Source organism: Eucalyptus grandis, chromosome 5, assembly GCF_016545825.1.
Source record: "Eucalyptus grandis isolate ANBG69807.140 chromosome 5, ASM1654582v1, whole genome shotgun sequence".
In the NCBI taxonomy this organism is placed as follows: Eukaryota; Viridiplantae; Streptophyta; class Magnoliopsida; order Myrtales; family Myrtaceae; genus Eucalyptus; species Eucalyptus grandis.
In genome coordinates, this window is record NC_052616.1 from 23,747,888 (window position 1) to 23,771,372 (window position 23,485).

Sequence of the window (23,485 nt, forward strand, 5' to 3'; positions counted from 1 at the left end):
TGGCAATAAGCTTAACTAACATTGCTCTACTTAAGGTACCAAAAATAAATAACATTCCAGAGGCAAGCATCATGAGTTCATCATAACCTTTATTTATTTAAGTCGAACCGATTCTTTTCATCTTCATCTTCTTCTTCTTCTTCTGCAACTCAAGACCGCCATCGCCAAATCCTCTCTCGTCTATCGTTGAATGTTTTCATGGTTTCCCTCAACTTTCTCCGACCTCGGCGACTCTCCCAGACACTCTCGGCGACTTCGAGCGCCTACTCCCTCCTTCACCCCCGACCCACTCTCCGGCCGCTCTGTCACTCCTCCTCTGGTGACTACCCTTCACCGCAACCCGACTCTTCGCCGTCCTGCCAGCCTCATTCCGTCGTCGCATCGATCTGTTCGATGGTGCGCGATGCTTACTACAAGCGTGCCCACGTGAGAGCATCGCCTCCGCGCCTCAGTCTGAGCGTAAATTGTGAGACTCTGACTCCTGAACAGGCCATTACCGTCGTCGCCTCCCTGGCCAACGAGGCTGGTTCGATGGTGGCGTTGAGTTTCTTCTACTGGGCCATTGGGTATGATAAGTTTCGGCACTTTATGCGGCTTTATATGGTCTGTGCCGCGTCGTTGATCGGGAATGGTAACTCGGAGAGGGCCAATGAGGTAATGCAGTGTATGGTCAAAAGCTTTGCTGAGATTGGGAGGTTGAAGGAGGCTATTGATATGGCGCTTGAAATGCAGAATCAGGGTCTGGTGCCCACTACCCGGTTGATGAATTTCGTCATGGAGGTAGCCGTCGGAAGGGGTTTTCTTGACTATGCAGAGAACGTGTTTGATTATTTGTCTGAGAGAGGGGTTTGTCCTGATCCTAATAGTTACAAGCTGATGGTCGTTGCTTACTGTCGAATGGGGAGTATTCTGGAGGCAGACGCTTGGTTGAGAAAACTGATTGATAGAGATTTCGTTATTGATAATGCTACTCTTACCTTGATCACCAATTCGTTTTGTGAGAAGGGGTTTGTGACTCGAGCTATCTGGTATTTTCGGAAGATGGCTGATATGGGTTTGGCACCGAATGTGTTAAATTATACCTCACTGATGAATGGGTTATGCAAGAAAGGCAGCATCAAGCAAGGATTTGAGCTCCTGGAGGAAATGGTTAGAAAGGGTTGGAAGCCAAATGTGTATACTCATACGGCATTAATTGATGGTCTCTGCAAGAAGGGTTGGAGTGATAAGGCATTTAGACTCTTCCTTAAGCTAGTCCGGAGTGAAAATTACAAACCGAACGTGCTTACGTACACTGCCATGATTAGTGGCTATTGCAGAGAAAACAAGATGAACCGTGCAGAGATGTTATTCAGCAGAATGCAAGAACAAGGATTGATTCCTAACACCAATACATACACGACTCTCATTGATGGCCATTGTAAAGGTGGGAATTTTGAAAGAGCATATGAGTTGATGGGCATAATGACAGATGCGGGCTTCAGTCCTAACATCTGTACGTACAATGCGCTTATTGATGGTCTTTGTAAGAGGGGTAAGTTTGAAGAGGCTTGCAAAATGCTGAAAAAATGTTTCCGAAGTGGACTGGAAGCTGATCTGTTCACATATAGTATACTCATAAATGAGCAGTGCAAGAGGGCCAGCATTGAGGAAGCCCTAGCACTTCTGAGTAGGATGATTAAACTTGCTGTGCAACCTGATATACACACATACACCATAATGATTTCTGCCTTATGTAAGCAAAAGAGAATGAAAGAAAGCAAAAAGATTTTTGAAGAAGCAATCAGGCTCGGGTTAGTTCCTACCAAAAAAACCTACACGTCCATGATTGGTGGATTCTGTCGGGATGGGAATGCCAACTTGGCAATAAAATTTTTCCACAGGATGAGTGACCATGGATGTCTTCCTGACAGTATCACTTACTGTGCTTTGATCAGTGGACTTTGCAAAGAGTCCAGGTTGAAGGAGGCTCGTCGACTATACGACTCGATGCTAGACAAGGGACTTACCCCATGTGAGGTTACTCGACTGACGTTGGCCTATGAATACTGCAAAAAAAATGAATCTGCTAATGCATTGCTAATTTTGGAGAGATTAGAAAATAAACTCTGGATCCGAACTGTGAATACATTAGTGAGGAAGCTTTGCAGTGAGAAAAAAGTGGGAATGGCGGCACTGTTCTTCCATAAATTAACTGACAAGGAAACCAAAGTGGATCGTGTAACATTAGCTGCATTTATGACTGCTTGTTACGAAAGCAACAAATATGCTCTTCTTTCAGATCTGACCAAAAGGATCCGTGAAGGAAATGCTGCCACTCTCAACTTAGTTGATGGATCAACATAATTGCTAAAGCAGATCAACAGAAAGTGCAGAGATGGCCTGTTGAGAATATTGAGATTTTTGTACATTTTATTATTTGATGTTGTATAGATTTGGTAATGAATTCGAATATGATCTAAGTCTGATTTTATTGAAAATAATTCAAAGAAAATTTGAAAATTGGACCTCTGGGAAGCTGGATTTTCTTATATTCCTATTATTTCAGTAACAGATTAGACCTCCGTGTTTAGGTCAGAAAAGAGGTCGTGTGACTATTCTAAGCCGGTGATTACTGATCAATCTTTTTTGATATAGAAATTGTTTCACGATATGATAGCACTTTGGATAAGTTTTTCCGAGTTTGCCTTTCACTTGATATGCTGTTTAAATCTAAGCATGAAATGGCACTTAGCATAACTTTCTGCCAGTTCACCTTTCACCATTAGAATGGCATGTTCATCGATTGACAGTGTCTCAGGATCTAGTTCTTTTCTTTCAATACGTTCAGCTTCTTTCAAATCGATTTCTCAAGATTTAGATTCTCCTTTCCCTGCTGAATCTGGAAGATGTTATCTTTTTTTGTCATTTGCTTGTCCTTGGGCATGCATGTGTCTCACACACATGAAGAGTAGAGGACTTGACAAAATCCCTGGGCATACTGGTACTTGGATAGTCAGTTTCTGAGTTCACTCATGCTATTTTTATTTGATCAGTTTTGAGTTAAATTATCTTAGATACACGTGTATTGGATGGATTCTCCCACAATTCCAAAGAACCTGAAGCAGAGCCTGATTCTACTTATGGAGGCAAAAGTATCAGAGAACTGTATGAGCTTGCAAGTACAAACTACTGTGGAAAATACTCCTGTACATGTGAGTAACATTTATTGAAGTGTTCGTTTCCGCTAATACCTAATGCGTTTTTAAGCTTGCAAGTTATAGTGCTACATATGTTCTGCAGATTATGGCAGGTTTTATTGGATAAAAAGCTGCAATTGTTTGAAAATGAGAGCTCCATGAATTTTGCATGCTTAATTCTAAGCTCCTTAGTTTGGCTGATAATGGAGACTTTGATCTTTATCCTCCTCACTGCAAGCCCAAAGCGAAGGAGCTAACTAATGGATGCATGACAGTATAAACATCGGTGCTTACAAGAGCAGGGTTGCAAAGCAGCAGGTGCCTTATGAAGTGGTACTTCTCCATCACTGTAAATTATCGGCCTCTATATTTGGAATAGCAATTTGCATGCTTTTTAGTTATTCTGATCAGAATGGTAGCACATCCCTCTTGTTTGCTGTGGACAACATGTTGATTGTAGACTAGTAACTGACATGTTGAACCGAGTTCTCCTCCTCTCTTCTTCTCTTAACTTTTACAGGACTGTGATCTATGACTGAGTGATAATGTGGAAATCAATGAGATGAAAAGTAACTTGGTTGAATTTAATAGACAGCTATATTAGTAATACTGAGAAGACTTTAATTTGTGAATGGTTTTAAATTATGTAAGAGTTCTATGGGACAACCTATTTTATCAACTTCTGCTAAGAAGCAAATGATCTTATGCACAAGTGACATTGAATTATTTCTGGACAGATTTATTTTTCTGTTTTGACAGGCAGTTTTGGGGCTTGAAGTCAACCCTGTTAAAATAAATTTGACTCTCACAAGCTCCTTGGAAGATCAAACAGCTGTTGATATTTTGGGTTGTAAACTTGGATATTTTCCTATAGGAGGGATCGCTAGAATGATTCATACTCTAAGTACTAAAATTATCATGCCATAATATGATAATTGTATATAAATGAACCTCTTCATCAAACGAAAGAAGGGAATTAGTGGTAATTTCTTTAGGAACAAAGCAAGCTATCTGTCACATGAAAGAGATGCAAAGGAAATATTTTTCTCGTGTTAACGATAACTAAGGAGGTAAAAAATTCGAAGGAAGTTTAAAAAGTAGACCTCTGGGAAGCTGGATTCTCTCAGCAACAGATTAGACCCCTGTTCCATTGTCAGAAAAGATGCGATGTTTCAATGATGCGATTTCTTGATGATAGTATTTGTATGGAAGTATCATTTTCATATTTTGAATTAGCTTTATCTCCATGGCCAAATTTGGACCCTTCAGTTCATGGTTCTGGACTTATGTGTGTGCTACTTGTGTAAGAAGTTTCAAATGACATAAGGGCGGATGTTCTTGCTAGGTAGTATGATTTTATCCCTGTGACAGATCTTCCTTGCAAATGCAGCTCCCTTTTTGAATTATTGTTGAAAAAGGAACTCAATCATGTCGTGGCTAGACAATAAAGTTTAGTATTTAAATCGGAGTACTTTTTTTTTTTCTCCAGCTTCTTCTTCTAGAATTTGGAAGAGACAAACATGCATTTATAGTTGCAGTGGCACCATTCTAAATGCAATTTTTTTTTGATAAATCTTCTTAGATATAGAAATTTTTGCAAAATAGGGTACCACTTAGGATAAGTTTCATCCATTTCACCTTCCATGTGATTTGCTGTTTTAGTCTAAGCATGAAAGGGCCCTTAGCTTCATTTCACCTCTCATCATAAGAATGGTTTGGTCATCATATTACGGTGTCTCAGAATCTGGTTGTTTTGTTGCAGTACCTTCAACATATGATTTCTCAAGATTTAGATCTCTTTTCGCTGCCAAACTTAAAGATATCATCTTTATATGTCATTCGCTTGTCCCTTGGCATGTAGATGTTTCGTACGTATGATGATTAAAAGACTTGAAAATCTATGGTCATAGCAGAACCTGCATAGTCTGTTTTACATTTCACTCATGCTATTTTTTGTTTGATCAGTTTTCAGTTATTTATTTTACATTAGGTGGTCCTATTGAAGTGGGAAAGAACAAAAGATGGTGACGCGCATATTAGATGGGTTCTCCCTGCTTTCTAACTCTGAAGAACATGAGCAGAGGCTGATCCTCTTGATGGAGCAAGAACGGTCAGAGAACTGTATGAGCTTGCAAATACAAACTATTGTAAAAGATACTGGGTACCTGTAGGTACCGTTTATTGCAATGTTTATTTCCACTAGTACTCCATGTGTTTTAAGCTTTCAAATTGTCAAAGCTACATATGTACTGGCATTTTATTAGATTATATGAAGCTGAAAATTGTTGACAAATGAGAGCCGAGTCATCATTCGCATGCTTAATTCAATGGTTTGGGTGAGAATGGAGATCTTGACATTGGTCCTCCTCGCTTGACTCATGCGCAAGCATCAAAGATTATGGAGAAAATGTGGGTAAATTGTAAAGCTTCATTCCATTTTAAGGAGATTGATCTCTAAAATGCACTTTCATATGTGGTTTATCAATGGTTTTCAACATTAGGAGATAGATACAATTGTTTTCCCCTTGAAGAAGATCAACTAGGTAAATCATGTTTTTTTCTAACTATCATTTTCTTTTTTGTCATTTTGCCAGATAGGAGGTGATGTTCGTGGAATTGATAGTATAGATGCTATATGTCTCAAGCTTGATGAACTAAATACTCCTTGATTAAAGAAGGCCTTGCAAGGCTTTTAAATTTAAGGTTCCTTCAAGTGGATAGCAAAGACTTCAATGGAAAGACAAAGTCTCGCCTTACTCAAGTGGGTTGTTTCCTATGTTGCTAGTGCTCGAATTTTGTTCAAAACACATTTGGCCCACTTATCCTTCCAGAATTGTGATGGCTTTCATGGAATTACTTTCCTTTGGTTTTTAAGCTGACAGATATCTCCCTAAGGAAGCTAGTAATCCTTGATCTCTTAATGAGTAAAATTACAGAAAAATGGAATGGATAAAGCCACATCAAGGTACGATTTGAGATCAAATCAATGTGAGTTCTTTTGTTGTAGGTTATCGATATTTTATCTGAAGAGCAATGTGTTATCTTCTTTTCAGTTGGCTAAGAATTTGAAGGTCCTAAATCTAACTGAATGCCAGAAATTACATCAAACTCCAGATTTTTGTTTTCATGAGAATTTAGAGCGACTAAATCTCGAAGGATGTGAGAGTTTGGTTCAATTTGATCCATCCATCAGTCACCTTAAGAATTTAATCTTCTCAAACTTGAAGTATTGTCAGTCTTCAAAAGCTACCAGAGGAGATGGGGGCACTAGAATCTTTAATAGAACTTCTTCTTGACTGTAGATCAATAGAAGAGATTCTTCAATGGAGAAGAATGAAGAAATTGGAAATTCTTAGCTTGGACAAATACACATCATTGAATAGATTCAGCTTGGTTGGTTGCATAGCATCAGTAGCAAAGCTTTCATCAGTAGAGATCTGTCTTACTCAACTACCCAAGTCGATTGAAAGTTTCAATTCACTCATTGAGTTGGATCTATTATGGTCCAGAATTGAGGAGTTACCTAATTCAATTGGGAACATGAAGAACTTGAAAGTACTCAAGATGGGCAACAGCTCTATTAAAAAACTACCTAGTGCCATCAAAATGTTAGAGAAGCTTGAAGAACTTGAGGTGGGGGGTCCATGTTTTAGAGGAGAAATTCCTGGTAATATTGGGAAGTTACGATTTCTAAGAATCTTGGTATTGAAAGGCACTAGAATTTCAGTAGTGCCTTAACTTCGAGAAAATCTTATCACTCTACACTTTTATACATTCTCAATGGAGATGATGCCTGACCTCTCGAACCTATTAAATTTGAGAACTTTGTAGTTGCAAGTTTTTTGTAGTGGTCCTTCTAAACTTGAAGAGTCTCCAAGTCAATGGTGGATTGGAAGATTACGCATGCTCAAGTTCTTGGATTTGTATACTTCTCGTATCACTAGCCTATCTTCTAATCTCGTTCTCCTTTCTCAGCTAAAGCAACTCCAGCTTCGGTGCCCTAATTTGCAATGCCTACCAAGGTTCCCAACAAATTTGTCATACTTAGGTATCAAATTTTGCAAGAGAATAAAAATGACAAATGATCTTTCAAATTCTAAAGCATTTTCAGATTTGGAAATTCTTGATTGTGATGAGTTAACAGAGATTCAAGGCCTTGAAGGTTTGGAGAACTTGAGAACATTAAAGCTCTCGACACTTCCATCATTGGCGGAGTTGGTTGATCTGGCTAACTTGAAGGAGCTCAAGAAAATTGATCTAAATGATTGTACTAATTTGTTATAGATTCAAGGGAGTCTAGAATCGGGAGAATTACCAAAAAGTCCTAAACCTATTGCAATTGTGCCAATTCAGTCCTAAACTCCTTTTTTTTTTGCCAATTTAGTCATAAACTTTTTATAATTTGCCAATTTAGTCCTTTCGGCCAAAATTGGCCGGCCAACGATGACGTGGATGCCGGCCGGAGACAGTTAGATGGCGAACAATTTTTAAATAATTTTTTTTTGAATTTTTTTGAATTTTTTTCTTATTTTTTACTTTCTTCTTCTTCCTCGGCTAGCGAGGCTGACCTCACCAGCCATTGGCGATGCTCACCCCACCGACCACCGGTGAAGGCAAGCCTCGCCCAGCAACAGCGAGGCCACCGTCGCCTAGCTAATGTCACGCCCCGATCCTCGGGCACGTGCACATCCTTCTATTTGGTCGATTTTATAATGCGATATCCCAGGACAATGTATCGCCGACCCTTTCATTTATTAGCACATGCGGAAGCAGTTAAAATCCCCAGACAATAAAACGATGGGATAGAAAAGCAGGGCCATATTTTTCATATTGAAATTTATAACCAAACTTTTATACAAACCATAAACCACTTCGAAACTATTCACATCAAAATGGAGATCTCAAAAGAAGACAGAAACTTAAACAAACTAGGCCGTACTCAAGGCCCCTCTCAGGATTGCCTTCTTCCTCCAAAAATCTTTTTCCTTAAGATTCGCCTCCGAGTCTTCCTTCTCGGATTCCTCCTTCTCAGCTCTTCAGCGGGGTCCTGAAATGGTTTTCCCCAAACTGGGATGAGACTACGTCTCGCGAGTTCTACCCCACTAAGCCCGATTAGATAAACTATTATACTACAGGCTGCCTAAACACGCACAGGGCAGAGGACTTACCTTGGCCTCTGATCCCACCTGCAAGTCAGTACAATTCATAATAGGCACCCAAGCAATCATATCTCTTATATCACCGATCGAAGCATCGATCAAATCGACCTAGTCGATTATATTCCAACAAGACCACTCACGGTCATTTCCATTCAGGCAATCAATTCACAACATCAAATCAAAGCATCGACCTAGTCGATTACATGCCAAACAAATCAATCCCCGCTGTGGGATATTTAAAAGCTAGGCCACGTGTATTCTCCAGGATGACCTTCCAAGTCTCCGAGTCACGTGCCTCGAACCTTGGGCCCACGTGCATTCTCTAAGGCGACCTCTTCGCCAAGGTGATACATCAAGTCACCGAGCCACGTGCCCTTTTAGATGCCTGCACTTAGTCACAGAGCTCCATCAATGCTCTCGGGCGTCGATTCGCCAAGGTGACATACAGTGCACACTTTACTATGCTCTCGGGTGTCTTTTTCGCCGTGGTGATACACTGATCACAGAGCCAACGTAAACAATTCAATATGCTCTCGGGCGTCTTTTTTCGCCGTGGTGATACACTGATCACGAGCCAACGTAAACAATTCAATATGCTCTCGGGCGTCTTTTTTCGCCGTGGTGATACACCGATCACAGAGCCAACGTAAACAATTCAATATAATCAACCACTAAACTCACGTGCATTTTCCAGGTGACATTCCAATTCACCGAGCCACGTGTCCTCTTTGCAGTGGTTACCAGTTCACTTTCAATATCGACAACCAATGCCCAACGATTTCTCAATCAAATAAATAAATCAACTCAACAAAACATTATAAATGCTGAATAAACATACTTGGCCATTCACCAATCAATACTCAATCAAATAATTAAATTAACTCAACAAAGCATTATAAATGCTGAATGAACATACTTGGCCATTCACCAATCGATAATTCAATCTCAATCGATTCCAATCAATTTAGGTAAATCCCTAAAATATCACAATTTACTCAATTCCATACAACGTAGAGCTCAAATAAATAAACGGACTGCGCCACGACGATCAGCACGAGATTTCGGTCATCAGCCATCAAAATCTTAATTTCCGAAAAATAATTAATTTATTTATTAATTTCGAAAATTAATTAATTATTATTAAAAATTCAATTTAGCTCAAAATAAAGCCCGATTACATAAACGGACTTCACCACAGTCATCAGCATAATTTTCCGGTCCCGAGCCATCTCAATTGAATTTTCAGAAAATAAATAATTATTTAATTTAATTCCGAAAATTAATATTTAAATACTAAAAATATCCACTTAGGCCCGAAAATCCTAATTGGAGCCCACTAAGGGTCGGGAAAAATCCCGAGGCACTTCCAATAATTAGTAGACCACGTCTACTTGCTAATTGCACAATCAATTTATCTAAATCGCATCACAATTGACTAATAATTGCTAATTTATTCTAATCTAACAACCTAAACATAATTAATTAAATCTAAACCAGCTTAAAGCATAATTAGCCACTAATCCTGGATTAGTGAGATTACTCACCAAATCGCGCGCAAATCGGATCAATCCGACGGCGGCGACGCGAGGAACGACTCTTCCCAAAGCACGGCTCGGGTTCGGGGCCGGAAACGGCCCAAAACGGCCTTGAACAGTGCTGGAAACCCATTTTTCCAGCCACTGTTCTTGGCTGGACGAAGCTCGTCCGGCGGCTAGGCGGCAAGGGGAGGCCGGCGGAGGGCGAGGGGGACGCGGGAAGGTCCGGCGAGGCTGGGCGGTGGCCGGAACTAGCCGAACGGAGGCTAGACAGAGCCGGGCGAGGCGAACAGCAGCCGGGCCGAGCGGGAGAGGGACGCCCGGGCGCGCACGGACGGGTGGCTGGACGACGGCGAGCGGCGAGCGCACGGGCGCGGGCGGGCGGCGGCGGGACAAGCGGCGACGGTGCAGCGGCGGCGGCTTCTGCTCGAGCTTCCGGCGGCTTACGGTTACGCTCGCCCGAAGAAGAAAGAAGCGAAGGGGTTCGGTCACGAAGGGGAGAAGAGAGAAGAGAAAGGAGAGAGAGAGAAGGGATAAGGGGGTTTGACTGGTCAAAAGAAAAAGAAGAGAGAGAGAAGAGAAGCCAATTTCAATTTGGCAAGGGGCATTCGGCGGTGGGGAGGGCTACGCACGAAGGGGAGGGGAGAGGAGAGAGAGAGAGAGAGAGAGAAAGAGAAAAGGAAAAGGGAAAGAAAATAATACTTTAATAAGAAAACCCAATTTTCTTATTTCTAGTATTTTCCTTTTCTCATTCCCTTTTATTTTCTTTCGGGTCTTCGATTTTCCTCCGATAATTTCTTTATTGAAATTTCGGACTCGTCAATAAATTGACGAGCGATGAGACAGATCCTAAAAATAAGAATTATGACGCGCTTAAAATTCGATTCCCGAAATCGAGTTCAATTTCGTGGTTAAAAATCGATCGACGTGATTTTAGCTCAATCCAACCAATTAGGTAGCTTTTAGGGATTTTACGGCCGATACATCCCTTAACGGCTTCACCCAATAGGTTAGTTAACTCGTGAGTGATCAGCTCGGAGAGAAAAAGAGCCATAGGCACGTCGACGAAATGCCCATTTCACTTTATCGAAACGGGGTCGAATTTCAGGATGTCACAACTCTTCCCCTCTTATAAAAATTTCGTCCTCGAAATTTAAACCATTACACTTTGTTCAAAAAGGCGGGGGTACAACTGTCTCATCGATTCTTCAGTCTCCCAAGTCGCTCCTTCAATGCCGTGGTGTTGCTGCACCACTTTGACCAACGGGATGGTCTTTGTACGCTGAACTTGCTCTTTGTGATCGACAATCTGAACCGGGCTTTCCACGTATGACACAGGGTCATCCACGTCCAATTCTTCAGAATTGAGCACGTGGGTCGGGTCAGCTCGCACTTCCTTAACCTCGACACGTGAAATACGTCATGCACTTGCGCCAAACTTGGCGGCAACGCAAGACGATACGTTAGGTTTCCGATTCTTTCAAGAATCTCAAACGGACCTACGTACCTCGGACTCGCCTTACCTTTCTTACCAAAGCACAAAGTTCCCCTCATTGGTGACACTTTCAAAAACGTGATCACCAACTTGGAATTCCAAAGACCTTCGACACTTATCTGCATAACTTTTCTGCCTGCTTTCTGCGCTGTCTTCAATCTCTCTCGATCACCGCCACGGCATCTACCGATTGCTGAACCAACTCGGGCCTGTTATCTTCCTTTCTCCGACTTCATCCCAACACACTGGAATTCTGTATACTCTGCCATACAGCGCTTCAAATGGAGCCATCTTGATGCTCTGCTGATAACTGCTGTTGTAGGCAAATTCCACCAGATGAAACTGATCCTCACAACTTCCTTTGAAGTCTATTACACACGCTCTCAGCATGTCTTCAAGAGTCTGAATTGTCCTTTCAAACTGCCATCCGTCCGAGGATGATATGCCGTCTTGTCATGAAGCTTTGTACCCAAAGCACTCGCAAGCTCCTCGAAAAAGCTGCAGTAAATCTCGGGTATCTGTCTGAGGTTATCGTAATCGGCACTCCATGCATACAAACCACCTGACGCACATAAAGGTCTGTGTGTCTATCCGCACTCGAGTCCTTTCGAACCGCAATGAAGTGAGCCGACTTTGTCAGCCTGTCGACTACTACCCAAATCGAATCATTCCCCCCGACTCCTTGGTAGTCCAAATCACGAAGTCCATCGTGATATGCTCCCATTTCCACTGGGATCGCGAGAGGTTGCGAGAAGTCCTCTCGGCTTGCATTGTTTGGGCTTTTACTTGCCGACAAGTCAAACACTTGGCCACATGCTTGGCGATGTCCGCCTTCATACCTTACCACCAATAGTGTTGACGCAATTTCTAATACATCTTAGTGCTTCCAGGATGAACGCTGTAATTGCTACGATGTGCCTCGATAAAATTCATTCTCTAAGCTCGACATCGTCAAGTACAACCAAACGTCCATGGAACCTCAATACCCCATCATCGAAACTTGAAATTCAGCCTTTCTTTTATCACTATCCTCTTAAAGAATTCTCTCGTACATCTGGATCTGTCGGTTGAAGTTGCTTGATTCGACTGACATCCGGCTCAATTCTGAGAGTGGCCATAAAACTTAAGAGGTGGCCTACCTCAAATTTGAATTCCGAATCTCGAGCTCTCTCGATTAAGTTCCACTCCTTAACCAAGATCCGTGCCACTGAAGACTTCCGACTCAATGCATCGGCAACCTTGTTCGCCTTTCCCGGTGATATAGAATATCACAATCGTAGTCTTTCAGCAATTCCATCCATCAGCGCTATCTCATGTTCAACTCATTCGAGAGAACAAATACTTGAGACTCGATGGTCCGTGAAGATCCGGCTTTTCTCCACACAAGTAGTGCCTCCAAATCTTCAACGCAAATATGATGGCTACGAGTTCTAAGTCATGCGTCGGGTAATTCAATTCATGAGGTCTCAACTGCCTGGAAGCGTATGCAACAACTCTACCATGTTGCATCAGCACGCAACCCAATCCTCTGAATGACGCATCACTATAGATCTCGAATTCTCCAGGACCGGATGGAATCGTCAGCACATGTGCGGTAGTCAGCTTTTCCTTCAGCTCGTGGGAACTACGCTCGCACTTGTATGACCATACAAATTTCTCTTCTTTCTTCAGGAGCTTTGTCAGAGGTGACGCTATTGATGAGGACCCTTCCACAAACCGTCTGTAATAACCTGCTAACCCCAGAAACTTCTGATCTCTGACACTGATGTCGGTCTCTACCAATTGATCACGGCTTCTATCTTGCTCGGGTCGACGGAGATTCCTTCTCCGGAAATCACATGACCTAAGAACGCAACACGAGTTAACCAAAACTCGCATTTGCTAAACTTAGCATACAGCTGATGAGCTCTTAAGGTATGAAGCACTAATCTCATATGATACTCATGCTCTTCATTACTTCTCGAATAGACTAAGATGTCATCAATGAACACGATCACAAACTGATGATCCACATATTCCTTGAACGTTCTATTTGTCAAATCCATGACAGGAACTGGAGTGTTCACCAGGCCAAACGATCTTACAATATTCTCGTAAAGACCATATCAAGTACGAGCAACGTCTTTCGTACAACCTCCTTCCCGGTTCGTAACTAATGACTTCATAATCTCAAGTCAACCTTTAAAACATCGATACTCTTTATAACTAGTCACACCATTCATTGATCTTTGGCAAAGAACACTTGTCCTTGATCTTCACCTAATTGAGTTGACGATAGTTGATGCACACTTGCAATAAACCATCTTTCTTCTCCTCACAAACAAAACCGATGTTTCCCAAAAGTGATGCACTCGATATACACGAATTCCTCATTCATCAATCTTCACATCTGCATCTTCAATTCTACCAATTCAGACAACAACAGCTGGTAAGAAGCCTTTGAGAGTGGCTCTATCCCGGTGCTATCTCAATTGCAATTTCAATCTCTTTCGGCGGTAACCTGCCAAGCAATTCCTTTGGAACCATCTTAGAAATTTTCTGTATCACGGCCACCTTCTTCTCATTCTATTTCTCGACTAACACATCCAAGACAGTTGTCAAATCAATCTTGGCAACCTCCGTCTAACAAACGGATTGTCTTTAGCCAACGAGATTAATGAAATCAAAATTCTTTTCGACTCCCAATAACCTCGACACTTTAACATGCTAATAGACTAAATTGGATTACTCCATGACCATGATTCATTATCACAAGATGCTCCATAAGCCCACATTATTCATGTGACGTCAAACTCACACCTCAGCAACTAGTCAAGCACAACTATTGCTAACGATTCCCTTCTCTTTCACTTTTACGTCAACAATTTAAAATCTACCAACTCAGCACAAAACTCTGCTACGATGTTCGATAAGATCACCTCCAACGCATTCTTTCTCCAATCGGTGCAAGATCAATTCTACTCCCATTCCTTTCGCCATCCTAGTGGCGTTACGCATGCATAGCGATGCCTATGCTACCTTGGACTTCCATTGACAATCCTTCACCGATGGCCATGCTAGTCATCATCACAACAGTTCTCGTCATACTCGGACACCGGATTTATCCATACTCCTTTCTACAATTCGACACCTTTCGGTGCATCTTCTATCTTCTATTAGGCGAAAGCATGCACTCTTTCTGGTTTGCCCCATCATTCTGCTAGGACCACTCCTGACCAGATATCCCCTTTAGCTATACTCCAAACAATTTCGCGTCCTAAGAAGGACATAAGACCGATCTCCATTATCACGTCCGGAATAACCTGATCTATTTAACTCGGTGCTGACTTGACTATCCCACCCTTCCTCATGAGTGGAATAGAATACTTTTCTCTCGACTTCGGTCCTTTCCCTGACCAATTTCCATTTTTGCCTGAACCGGATCTATACCTCAGTTCGAATGCAATGACTCGCTCCTGGATCGCATCTCTACTTTGAATCTCAGCATGCAAGGTGACAACAACGGCTTGATCCTGAGCTTGCTGGCTCATCCAGATCCCAAGGAACACTAGCATCAGAACAATCCTATCGAACTTAGGATCATTCGACGCTGCTACACTAGTACCAACCTGCGGTGGTACTCTTACACTCGAGCTGGCCGAGCCAACACTTTGCCACAACCACCTCGGGTGCGACCTTTGTCGGTGCATCATCCCGAGTCACGAGAGGACATTGTCCTCTCACTAGGAGTTCTCAGCTCCCGCTCGCTCATGGTTCGGTCTTACACGCAACCCGTCTTCCAAATCCACACTTTGATTAGAAGATGAGCGATCCACACACAACAAACAATTCTAGCATTCGGCTAGCACGGACATGCATTGGCATGAATTTAAAGGCCATTCCTACTAACTATCCCATGGTCAACGCTCCTTATCACTCCAATCTTCAACTTCGCTCCGATACCACTTAAACAGGATGTCACGCCCGATCCTCGGGCACGTGCACATCCTTCTATTTGGTCGATTTTATAATGCGATATCCCAGGACAATGTATCGCCGACCCTTTCATTTATTAGCACATGCGGAAGCGAGTTAAAATCCCCGACAATAAAACGATGGGATAGAAAAGCAGGGCCATATTTTTCATATTGAAATTTATAACCAAACTTTTATACAAACCATAAACCACTTCGAAACTATTCACATCAAAATGGAGATCTCAAAAGAAGACAGAAACTTAAACAAACTAGGGCCGTACTCAAGGCCCCTCTCAGATTGCCTTCTTCCTCCAAAAATCTTTTCCTTAAGATTCGCCTCCGAGTCTTCCTTCTCGGATTCCTCCTTCTCAGCTCTTCGGCGGGGTCCCGAAATGGTTTTCCCCAAACGGGATGAGACTACGTCTCAGCGAGTTCTACCCCACTAAGCCCGATTAGATAAACTATTATACTACAGGCTGCCTAAACACGCACGGGGCGAGAGGACTTACCTTGGCCTCGATCCCACCTGCAAGTCAGTACAATTCATAATAGGCACCCAAGCAATCATATCTCTTATATCACCGATCGAAGCATCGATCAAATCGACCTAGTCGATTATATTCCAACAAGACCACTCACGGTCATTTCCATTCAGGCAATCAATTCACAACATCAAATCAAAGCATCGACCTAGTCGATTACATGCCAAACAAATCAATCCCCGCTGTGGGATATTTAAAAGCTAGGCCACGTGTATTCTCCAGGATGACCTTCCAAGTCTCCGAGTCACGTGCCTCGAACCTTGGGCCCACGTGCATTCTCTAAGGCGACCTCTTCGCCAAGGTGATACATCAAGTCACCGAGCCACGTGCCCTTTTAGATGCCTGCACTTAGTCACAGAGCTCCATCAATGCTCTCGGGCGTCGATTCGCCAAGGTGACATACAGTGCACACTTTACTATGCTCTCGGGCGTCTTTTTTTCGCCGTGGTGATACACTGATCACAGAGCCAACGTAAACAATTCAATATGCTCTCGGGCGTCTTTTTCGCCGTGGTGATACACCGATCACGAGCCAACGTAAACAATTCAATATGCTCTCGGGCGTCTTTTTCGCCGTGGTGATACACTGATCACAGAGCCAACGTAAACAATTCAATATAATCAACCACTAAACTCACGTGCATTTTCCAGGTGACATTCCAATTCACCGAGCCACGTGTCCTCTTTGCAAAGTGGTTACCGGTTCACTTTCAATATCGACAACCAATGCCCAACGATTTCTCAATCAAATAAATAAATCAACTCAACAAAACATTATAAATGCTGAATAAACATACTTGGCCATTCACCAATCAATACTCAATCAAATAATTAAATTAACTCAACAAAGCATTATAAATGCTGAATGAACATACTTGGCCATTCACCGATCGATAATTCAATCTCAATCGATTCCAATCAATTTAGGGTAAATCCTAAAATATCACAATTTACTCAATTCCATACAACGTAGAGCTCAAATAAATAAACGGACTGCGCCACGACGATCAGCACGAGATTTCGGTCATCGGCCATCAAAATCTTAATTTCCGAAAAATAATTAATTTATTTATTAATTTCGAAAATTAATTAATTATTATTAAAAATTCAATTTAGCTCAAAATAAAGCCCGATTACATAAACGGACTTCACCACAGTCATCAGCATAATTTTCCGGTCCCGAGCCATCTCAATTGAATTTTCAGAAAATAAATAATTATTTAATTTAATTCCGAAAATTAATATTTAAATACTAAAAATATCCACTTAGGCCCGAAAATCCTAATTGGAGCCCACTAAGGGTCGGGAAAAATCCCGAGGCACTTCCAATAATTAGTAGACCACGTCTACTTGCTAATTGCACAATCAATTTATCTAAATCGCATCACAATTGACTAATAATTGCTAATTTATTCTAATCTAACAACCTAAACATAATTAATTAAATCTAAACCAGCTTAAAGCATAATTAGCCACTAATCCTGGATTAGTGAGATTACTCACCAAATCGCGCGCAAATCGGATCAATCCGACGGCGGCGACGCGAGGAACGACTCTTCCCAAAGCACGGCTCGGGTTCGGGGCCGGGAAACGGCCCAAAACGGCCTTGAACAGTGCTGGAAACCCATTTTTCCAGCCACTGTTCTTGGCTGGACGAAGCTCGTCCGGCGGCTAGGGCGGCAAGGGGAGGCCGGCGGAGGGCGAGGGGGACGCCGGGGAAGGTCCGGCGAGGCTGGGCGGTGGCCGGAACTAGCCGAACGGAGGCTAGACAGAGCTGGACAGAGGCGAACAGCAGCTGGGCCGAGCGGGAGAGGGACGCCTGGGCGCGCACGGACGGGTGGCTGGACGACGGCGAGCGGCGAGCGCACGGGCGCGGCGCGGGCGGCGGCGGGACAAGCGGCGACGGTGCAGCGACGGCGGCTTCTGCTCGAGCTTCCGGCAGCTTCTGGTTCTGCTCGCCCGAAGAAGAAAGAAGCAGAAGGGGGTTCGGTCACGAAGGGGAGAAGAGAGAAGAGAAAGGAGAGAGAGAGAAGGGATAAGGGGTTTGACTGGTCAAAAAGAAAAAGAAGAGAGAGAGAAGAGAAGCCAATTTCAATTTGGCAAGGGGCATTCGGCGGTGGGGAGGGCTACGCACGAAGGAGAGGGGAGAGAGAGGAGAGAGAGAGAAAGAGAAAAGGAAAAGGGAAAGAAAATAATACTTTAATAAGAAAACCCAATTTTCTTATTTATATTATTTTCCTTTTTTGATTCCCTTTTTATTTTCTTTCGGGTCTTCGATTTTTCCTCCGATAATTTCTTTATTGAAATTTCGGACTCGTCAATAAATTGACGAGCGATGAGACAGATCCTAAAAATAAGAATTATGACGCGCTTAAAATTCGATTCCCGAAATCGAGTTCAATTTCGTGGTTAAAAATCGATCGAGACGTGATTTTAGCTCAATCCAACCAATTAGGTAGCTTTTAGGGATTTTACGGCCGATACATCCCTTAACGGCTTCACCCAATAGGTTAGTTAACTCGTGAGTGATCAGCTCGAGAGAAAAGAGCCATAGGCACGTCGACGAAATGCCCATTTCACTTTATCGAAACGGGGTCGAATTTCAGGATGTCACAACTCTTCCCTCTTATAAAAATTTCGTCCTCGAAATTTAAACCATTACACTTCGTTCAAAAAGGCGGGGGTACAACTGTCTCATCGATTCTTCGGTCTCCCAAGTTGCTCCTTCAATGCCGTGGTGTTGCTGCACCACTTTGACCAACGGGATGGTCTTTGTACGCAGAACTTGCTCTTTGCGATCGACAATCGAGCCGGGCTTTCCACGTATGACACACGGTCATCCACGTCCAATTCCTCGAAATTGAGCACGTGGGTCGGGTCGTGCTCGCACTTCCTTAACCTCGACACGTGAAATACGTCATGCACTTGCGCCAAACTTGGCGGCAACGCAAGACGATACGTTAGGTTTCCGATTCTTTCAAGAATCTCAAACGGACCTACGTACCTCGGACTCAGTTTACCTTTCTTACCAAAGCACAAAGTTCCCCTCATTGGTGACACTTTCAAAAAAACGTGATCACCAACTTGGAATTCCAAAGACCTTCGACACTTATCTGCATAACTTTTCTGCCTGCTCTGCGCTGTCTTCAATCTGTCTCTGATCACTGCCACGGCATCTACTGATTGCTGAACCAACTCTGGGCCTGTTATCTTCCTTTCTCCGACTTCATCCCAACACACTGGAATTCTGTATACTCTGCCATACAGCGCTTCAAATGGAGCCATCTTGATGCTCGCGATAACTATTTGTTGTAGGCAAATTCCACCAGATGAAACTGATCCTCACAACTTCCTTTGAAGTCTATTACACACGCTCTCAGCATGTCTTCAAGAGTCTGAATTGTCCTTTCAAACTGGCCATCCGTCTGAGGATGATATGCCGTACTGTACTGAAGCTTTGTACCCAAAGCACTCTGCAAGCTCTTCCAAAAAGCAGCAGTAAATCTCGGGTCTCTATCAGATGTTATCGTAACTGGCACTCCATGCATACGAACCACCCGACGCACATACAGGGTCTCGCGTGTCTATCCGGACTCGGTCCTTTCGAACTGCAATGAAGTGAGCCGACTTTGTCAGCCCGTCGACTACTACCCAAATCGAATCATTCCCCCTCGACTCCTTGGTAGTCCAGTCCACGAAGTCCATCGTGATATGCTCCCATTTCCACTGCGGGATCGCGAGAGGTTGCGTGTCCTCTCGGCTTGCATTGCTGGGCTTTTACTTGCGACAAGTCAAACACTTGGCCACATGCTTGGCGATGTCCGCCTTCATACCTTACCACCAATAGTGTTGACGCAATTTCTAATACATCTTAGTGCTTCCAGATGAACGCTGTAATTGCTACGATGTGCCTCGATAAAATTCATTCTCTAAGCTCGACATCGTCAAGTACAACCAAACGTCCATGGAACCTCAATACCCCATCATCGAAACTTGAAATTCAGCCTTTCTTTTATCACTATCCTCTTAAAGAATTCTCTGTACATCTGGATCTCGGTTGAAGTTGCTTGATTCGACTGACATCCGGCTCAATTGCGAGAGTGGCCATAAAACTTAAGAGGTGGCCTACCTCAAATTTGAATTCGAATCTCGAGCTCTCTCGATTAAGTTCCACTCCTTAACCAAGATCCGTGCCACTGAAGACTTCCGACTCAATGCATCGGCAACCTTGTTCGCCTTTCCCGGGTGATATAGAATATCACAATCGTAGTCTTTCAGCAATTCCATCCATCAGCGCTATCTCATGTTCAACTCCTTCTGAGAGAACAAATACTTGAGACTCTGATGGTCCGTGAAGATCCGAAGCTTTTCTCCACACAAGTAGTGCCTCCAAATCTTCAACGCAAATATGATGGCTACGAGTTCTAAGTCATGCGTCGGGTAATTCAATTCATGAGGTCTCAACTGCCTGGAAGCGTATGCAACAACTCTACCATGTTGCATCAGCACGCAACCCAATCCTCTCGAATGACGCATCACTATAGATCTCGAATTCTCCAGACCGGATGGAATCGTCGGCACATGTGCGGTAGTCGCTTTTCCTTCAGCTCGTGGGAACTACGCTCGCACTTGTATGACCATACAAATTTCTCTTCTTTCTTCAGGAGCTTTGTCAGAGGTGACGCTATTGATGAGGACCCTTCCACAAACCGTCTGTAATAACCTGCTAACCCCAGAAACTTCTGATCTCTGACACTGATGTCGGTCTCTACCAATTGATCACGGCTTCTATCTTGCTCGGGTCGACGGAGATTCCTTCTCCGGAAATCACATGACCTAAGAACGCAACACGAGTTAACCAAAACTCGCATTTGCTAAACTTAGCATACAGCTGATGAGCTCTTAAGGTATGAAGCACTAATCTCATATGATACTCATGCTCTTCATTACTTCTCGAATAGACTAAGATGTCATCAATGAACACGATCACAAACTGATGATCCACATATTCCTTGAACGTTCTATTTGTCAAATCCATGACAGAACTGGAGTGTTCACCGTGCCAAACGATCTTACAATATTCTCGTAAAGACCATATCAAGTACGAGCAACCGTCTTTCGTACAACCTCCTTCCTGGTTCGTAACTAATGACTTCATAATCTCAAGTCAACCTTTAAAACATCGATACTCTTTATAACTAGTCACACCATTCATTGATCCTTGACAAAGAACACTTGTCCTTGATCTTCACCTAATTGAGTTGACGATAGTCGATGCATACTTGCAACAAACCATCTTTCTTTTTCTCACAAACAAAACTGATGTTTCCCCAAAAGTGATGCACCGATATACTCGAATTCCTCATTCATCAATCTTCACATCTGCATCTTCAATTCTACCAATTCGAGACAACAACAGCTGGTAAGAAGCCTTTGAGAGTGGCTCTATCCCGGTGCTATCTCAATTGCAATTTCAATCTCTTTCTGGCGGTAACCCAAGCAATTCCTTTGGAACCATCTTAGAAATTTTCTGTATCACGGCCACCTTCTTCTCATTCTATTTCTCGACTAACACATCCAAAAGATGCGAGTTGTCAAATCAATCTTGGCAACCTCCGTCTAACAAACGGATTGTCTTTAGCCAACGAGATTAATGAAATCAAAATTCTTTTCGACTCCCAATAACCTCGACACTTTAACATGCTAATAGACTAAATTGGATTACTCCATGACCATGATTCATTATCACAAGATGCTCCATAAGCCCACATTATTCATGTGACGTCAAACTCACACCTCAGCAACTAGTCAAGCACAACTATTGCTAACGATTCCCTTCTCTTTCACTTTTACGTCAACAATTTAAAATCTACCAACTCAGCACAAAACTCTGCTACGATGTTATGATAAGATCACCTCCAACGCATTCTTTCTCCAATCGGTGCAAGATCAATTCTACTCCCATTCCTTTCGCCATCCTAGTGGCGTTCTGCCGCAGTAGCGATGCCTATGCTACCTTGGACTTCCATTGACAATCCTTCACCTGATGGCCATGCTAGTCATCATCACAACAGGTTCTCGTCATACTCAGACACTGGATTTATCCATACTCCTTTCTACAATTCTGACACCTTTCTGGTGCATCTTCTATCTTCTATTAGGCGAAAGCATGCACTCTTTCTCGGTTGCCCCATCATTCTCGCTAGGACCACTCCCCGACCCGATATCCCCTTTAGCTATGCTCCAAACAAATTCGCGTCCTTGGAAGGACATAATGCCGATCTCCATCATCACGTCCGAAAACAACCTGATCTATTGGACTCGGTGCTGACTTGACTATCCCACCCTTCCTCGTGAGTGGAATAGAATGCTTTTCTCTCGACCTCGGTCTTTTTCCCCGACCGATTTCCATTTCTGCCTCGAACTGGATCTATACCTCAACTCAAATGCAATGACTCGCTCCTGGATCGCATCTCTACTTTGAATCTCAGCATGCAAGGTGACAACAACGGCTTGATCCTGAGCTTGCTGGCTCATCCAGATCCCAAGGAACACTAGCATCAGAACAATCCTATCGAACTTAGGATCATTCGACGCTGCTACACTAGTACCAACCTGCGGTGGTACTCTTACACTCGAGCTGGCCAGAGCCAACACTTTGCCACAACCACCTCGGGTACTGACCTTTGTCAGTGCATCATCCCGAGTCACAGAGGACATTGTCCTCTCACTAGGAGTTCTCAGCTCCTGCTCGCTCATGGTTCAGTCTTACACTGCAACCCGTCTTCCAAATCCACACTGGATTAGAAGATGAGCGATCCACACACAACAAACAATTCTAGCATTCGGCTAGCACAGACATGCATTGGCATGAATTTAAAGGCCATTCCTACTAACTATCCCATGGTCAACGCTCCTTATCACTCCAATCTTCAACTTCGCTCCGATACCACTTAAATGGATGTCACGCCCGATCCTCGGGCACGTGCACATCCTTCTATTTGGTCGATTTTATAATGCGATATCCCAGGACAATGTATCGCCGACCCTTTCATTTATTAGCACATGCGGAAGCAGTTAAAATCCCCAGACAATAAAACGATAGGATAGAAAAGCAAGGCCATATTTTTCATATTGAAATTTATAACCAAACTTTTATACAAACCATAAACCACTTCGAAACTATTCACATCAAAATGGAGATCTCAAAAGAAGACAGAAACTTAAACAAACTAGGCCGTACTCAAGGCCCCTCTCAGGATTGCCTTCTTCCTCCAAAAATCTTTTTCCTTAAGATTCGCCTCCGAGTCTTCCTTCTCGGATTCCTCCTTCTCAGCTCTTCGGCGGGGTCCTGAAATGGTTTTCCCCAAACGGGATGAGACTACGTCTCGCGAGTTCTACCCCACTAAGCCCGATTAGATAAACTATTATACTACAGGGCTGCCTAAACACGCACAGGGCAGAGGACTTACCTTGGCCTCTGATCCCACCTGCAAGTCAGTACAATTCATAATAGGCACCCAAGCAATCATATCTCTTATATCACCGATCGAAGCATCGATCAAATCGACCTAGTCGATTATATTCCAACAAGACCACTCACGGTCATTTCCATTCAG

The 23,485-nt window shown here is 43.0% G+C and overlaps 1 protein-coding gene across 1 annotated transcript; it reads left to right on the forward strand.

Annotated features, from left to right (window-relative positions):
- Positions 1 to 133: 133 nt before the first annotated feature.
- LOC104444556 (pentatricopeptide repeat-containing protein At4g19890) lies at positions 134 to 5,384 on the forward strand. The gene is made up of 3 exons (XM_039313130.1): positions 134 to 3,194; positions 3,283 to 3,512; positions 5,170 to 5,384. The coding sequence occupies exon 1, from the start codon at positions 199 to 201 to the stop codon at positions 2,344 to 2,346; it is 2,148 nt and encodes a 715-aa protein (XP_039169064.1). The 5' UTR covers positions 134 to 198; the 3' UTR covers positions 2,347 to 3,194; positions 3,283 to 3,512; positions 5,170 to 5,384.
- The last annotated feature ends 18,101 nt before the right edge of the window (positions 5,385 to 23,485 follow it).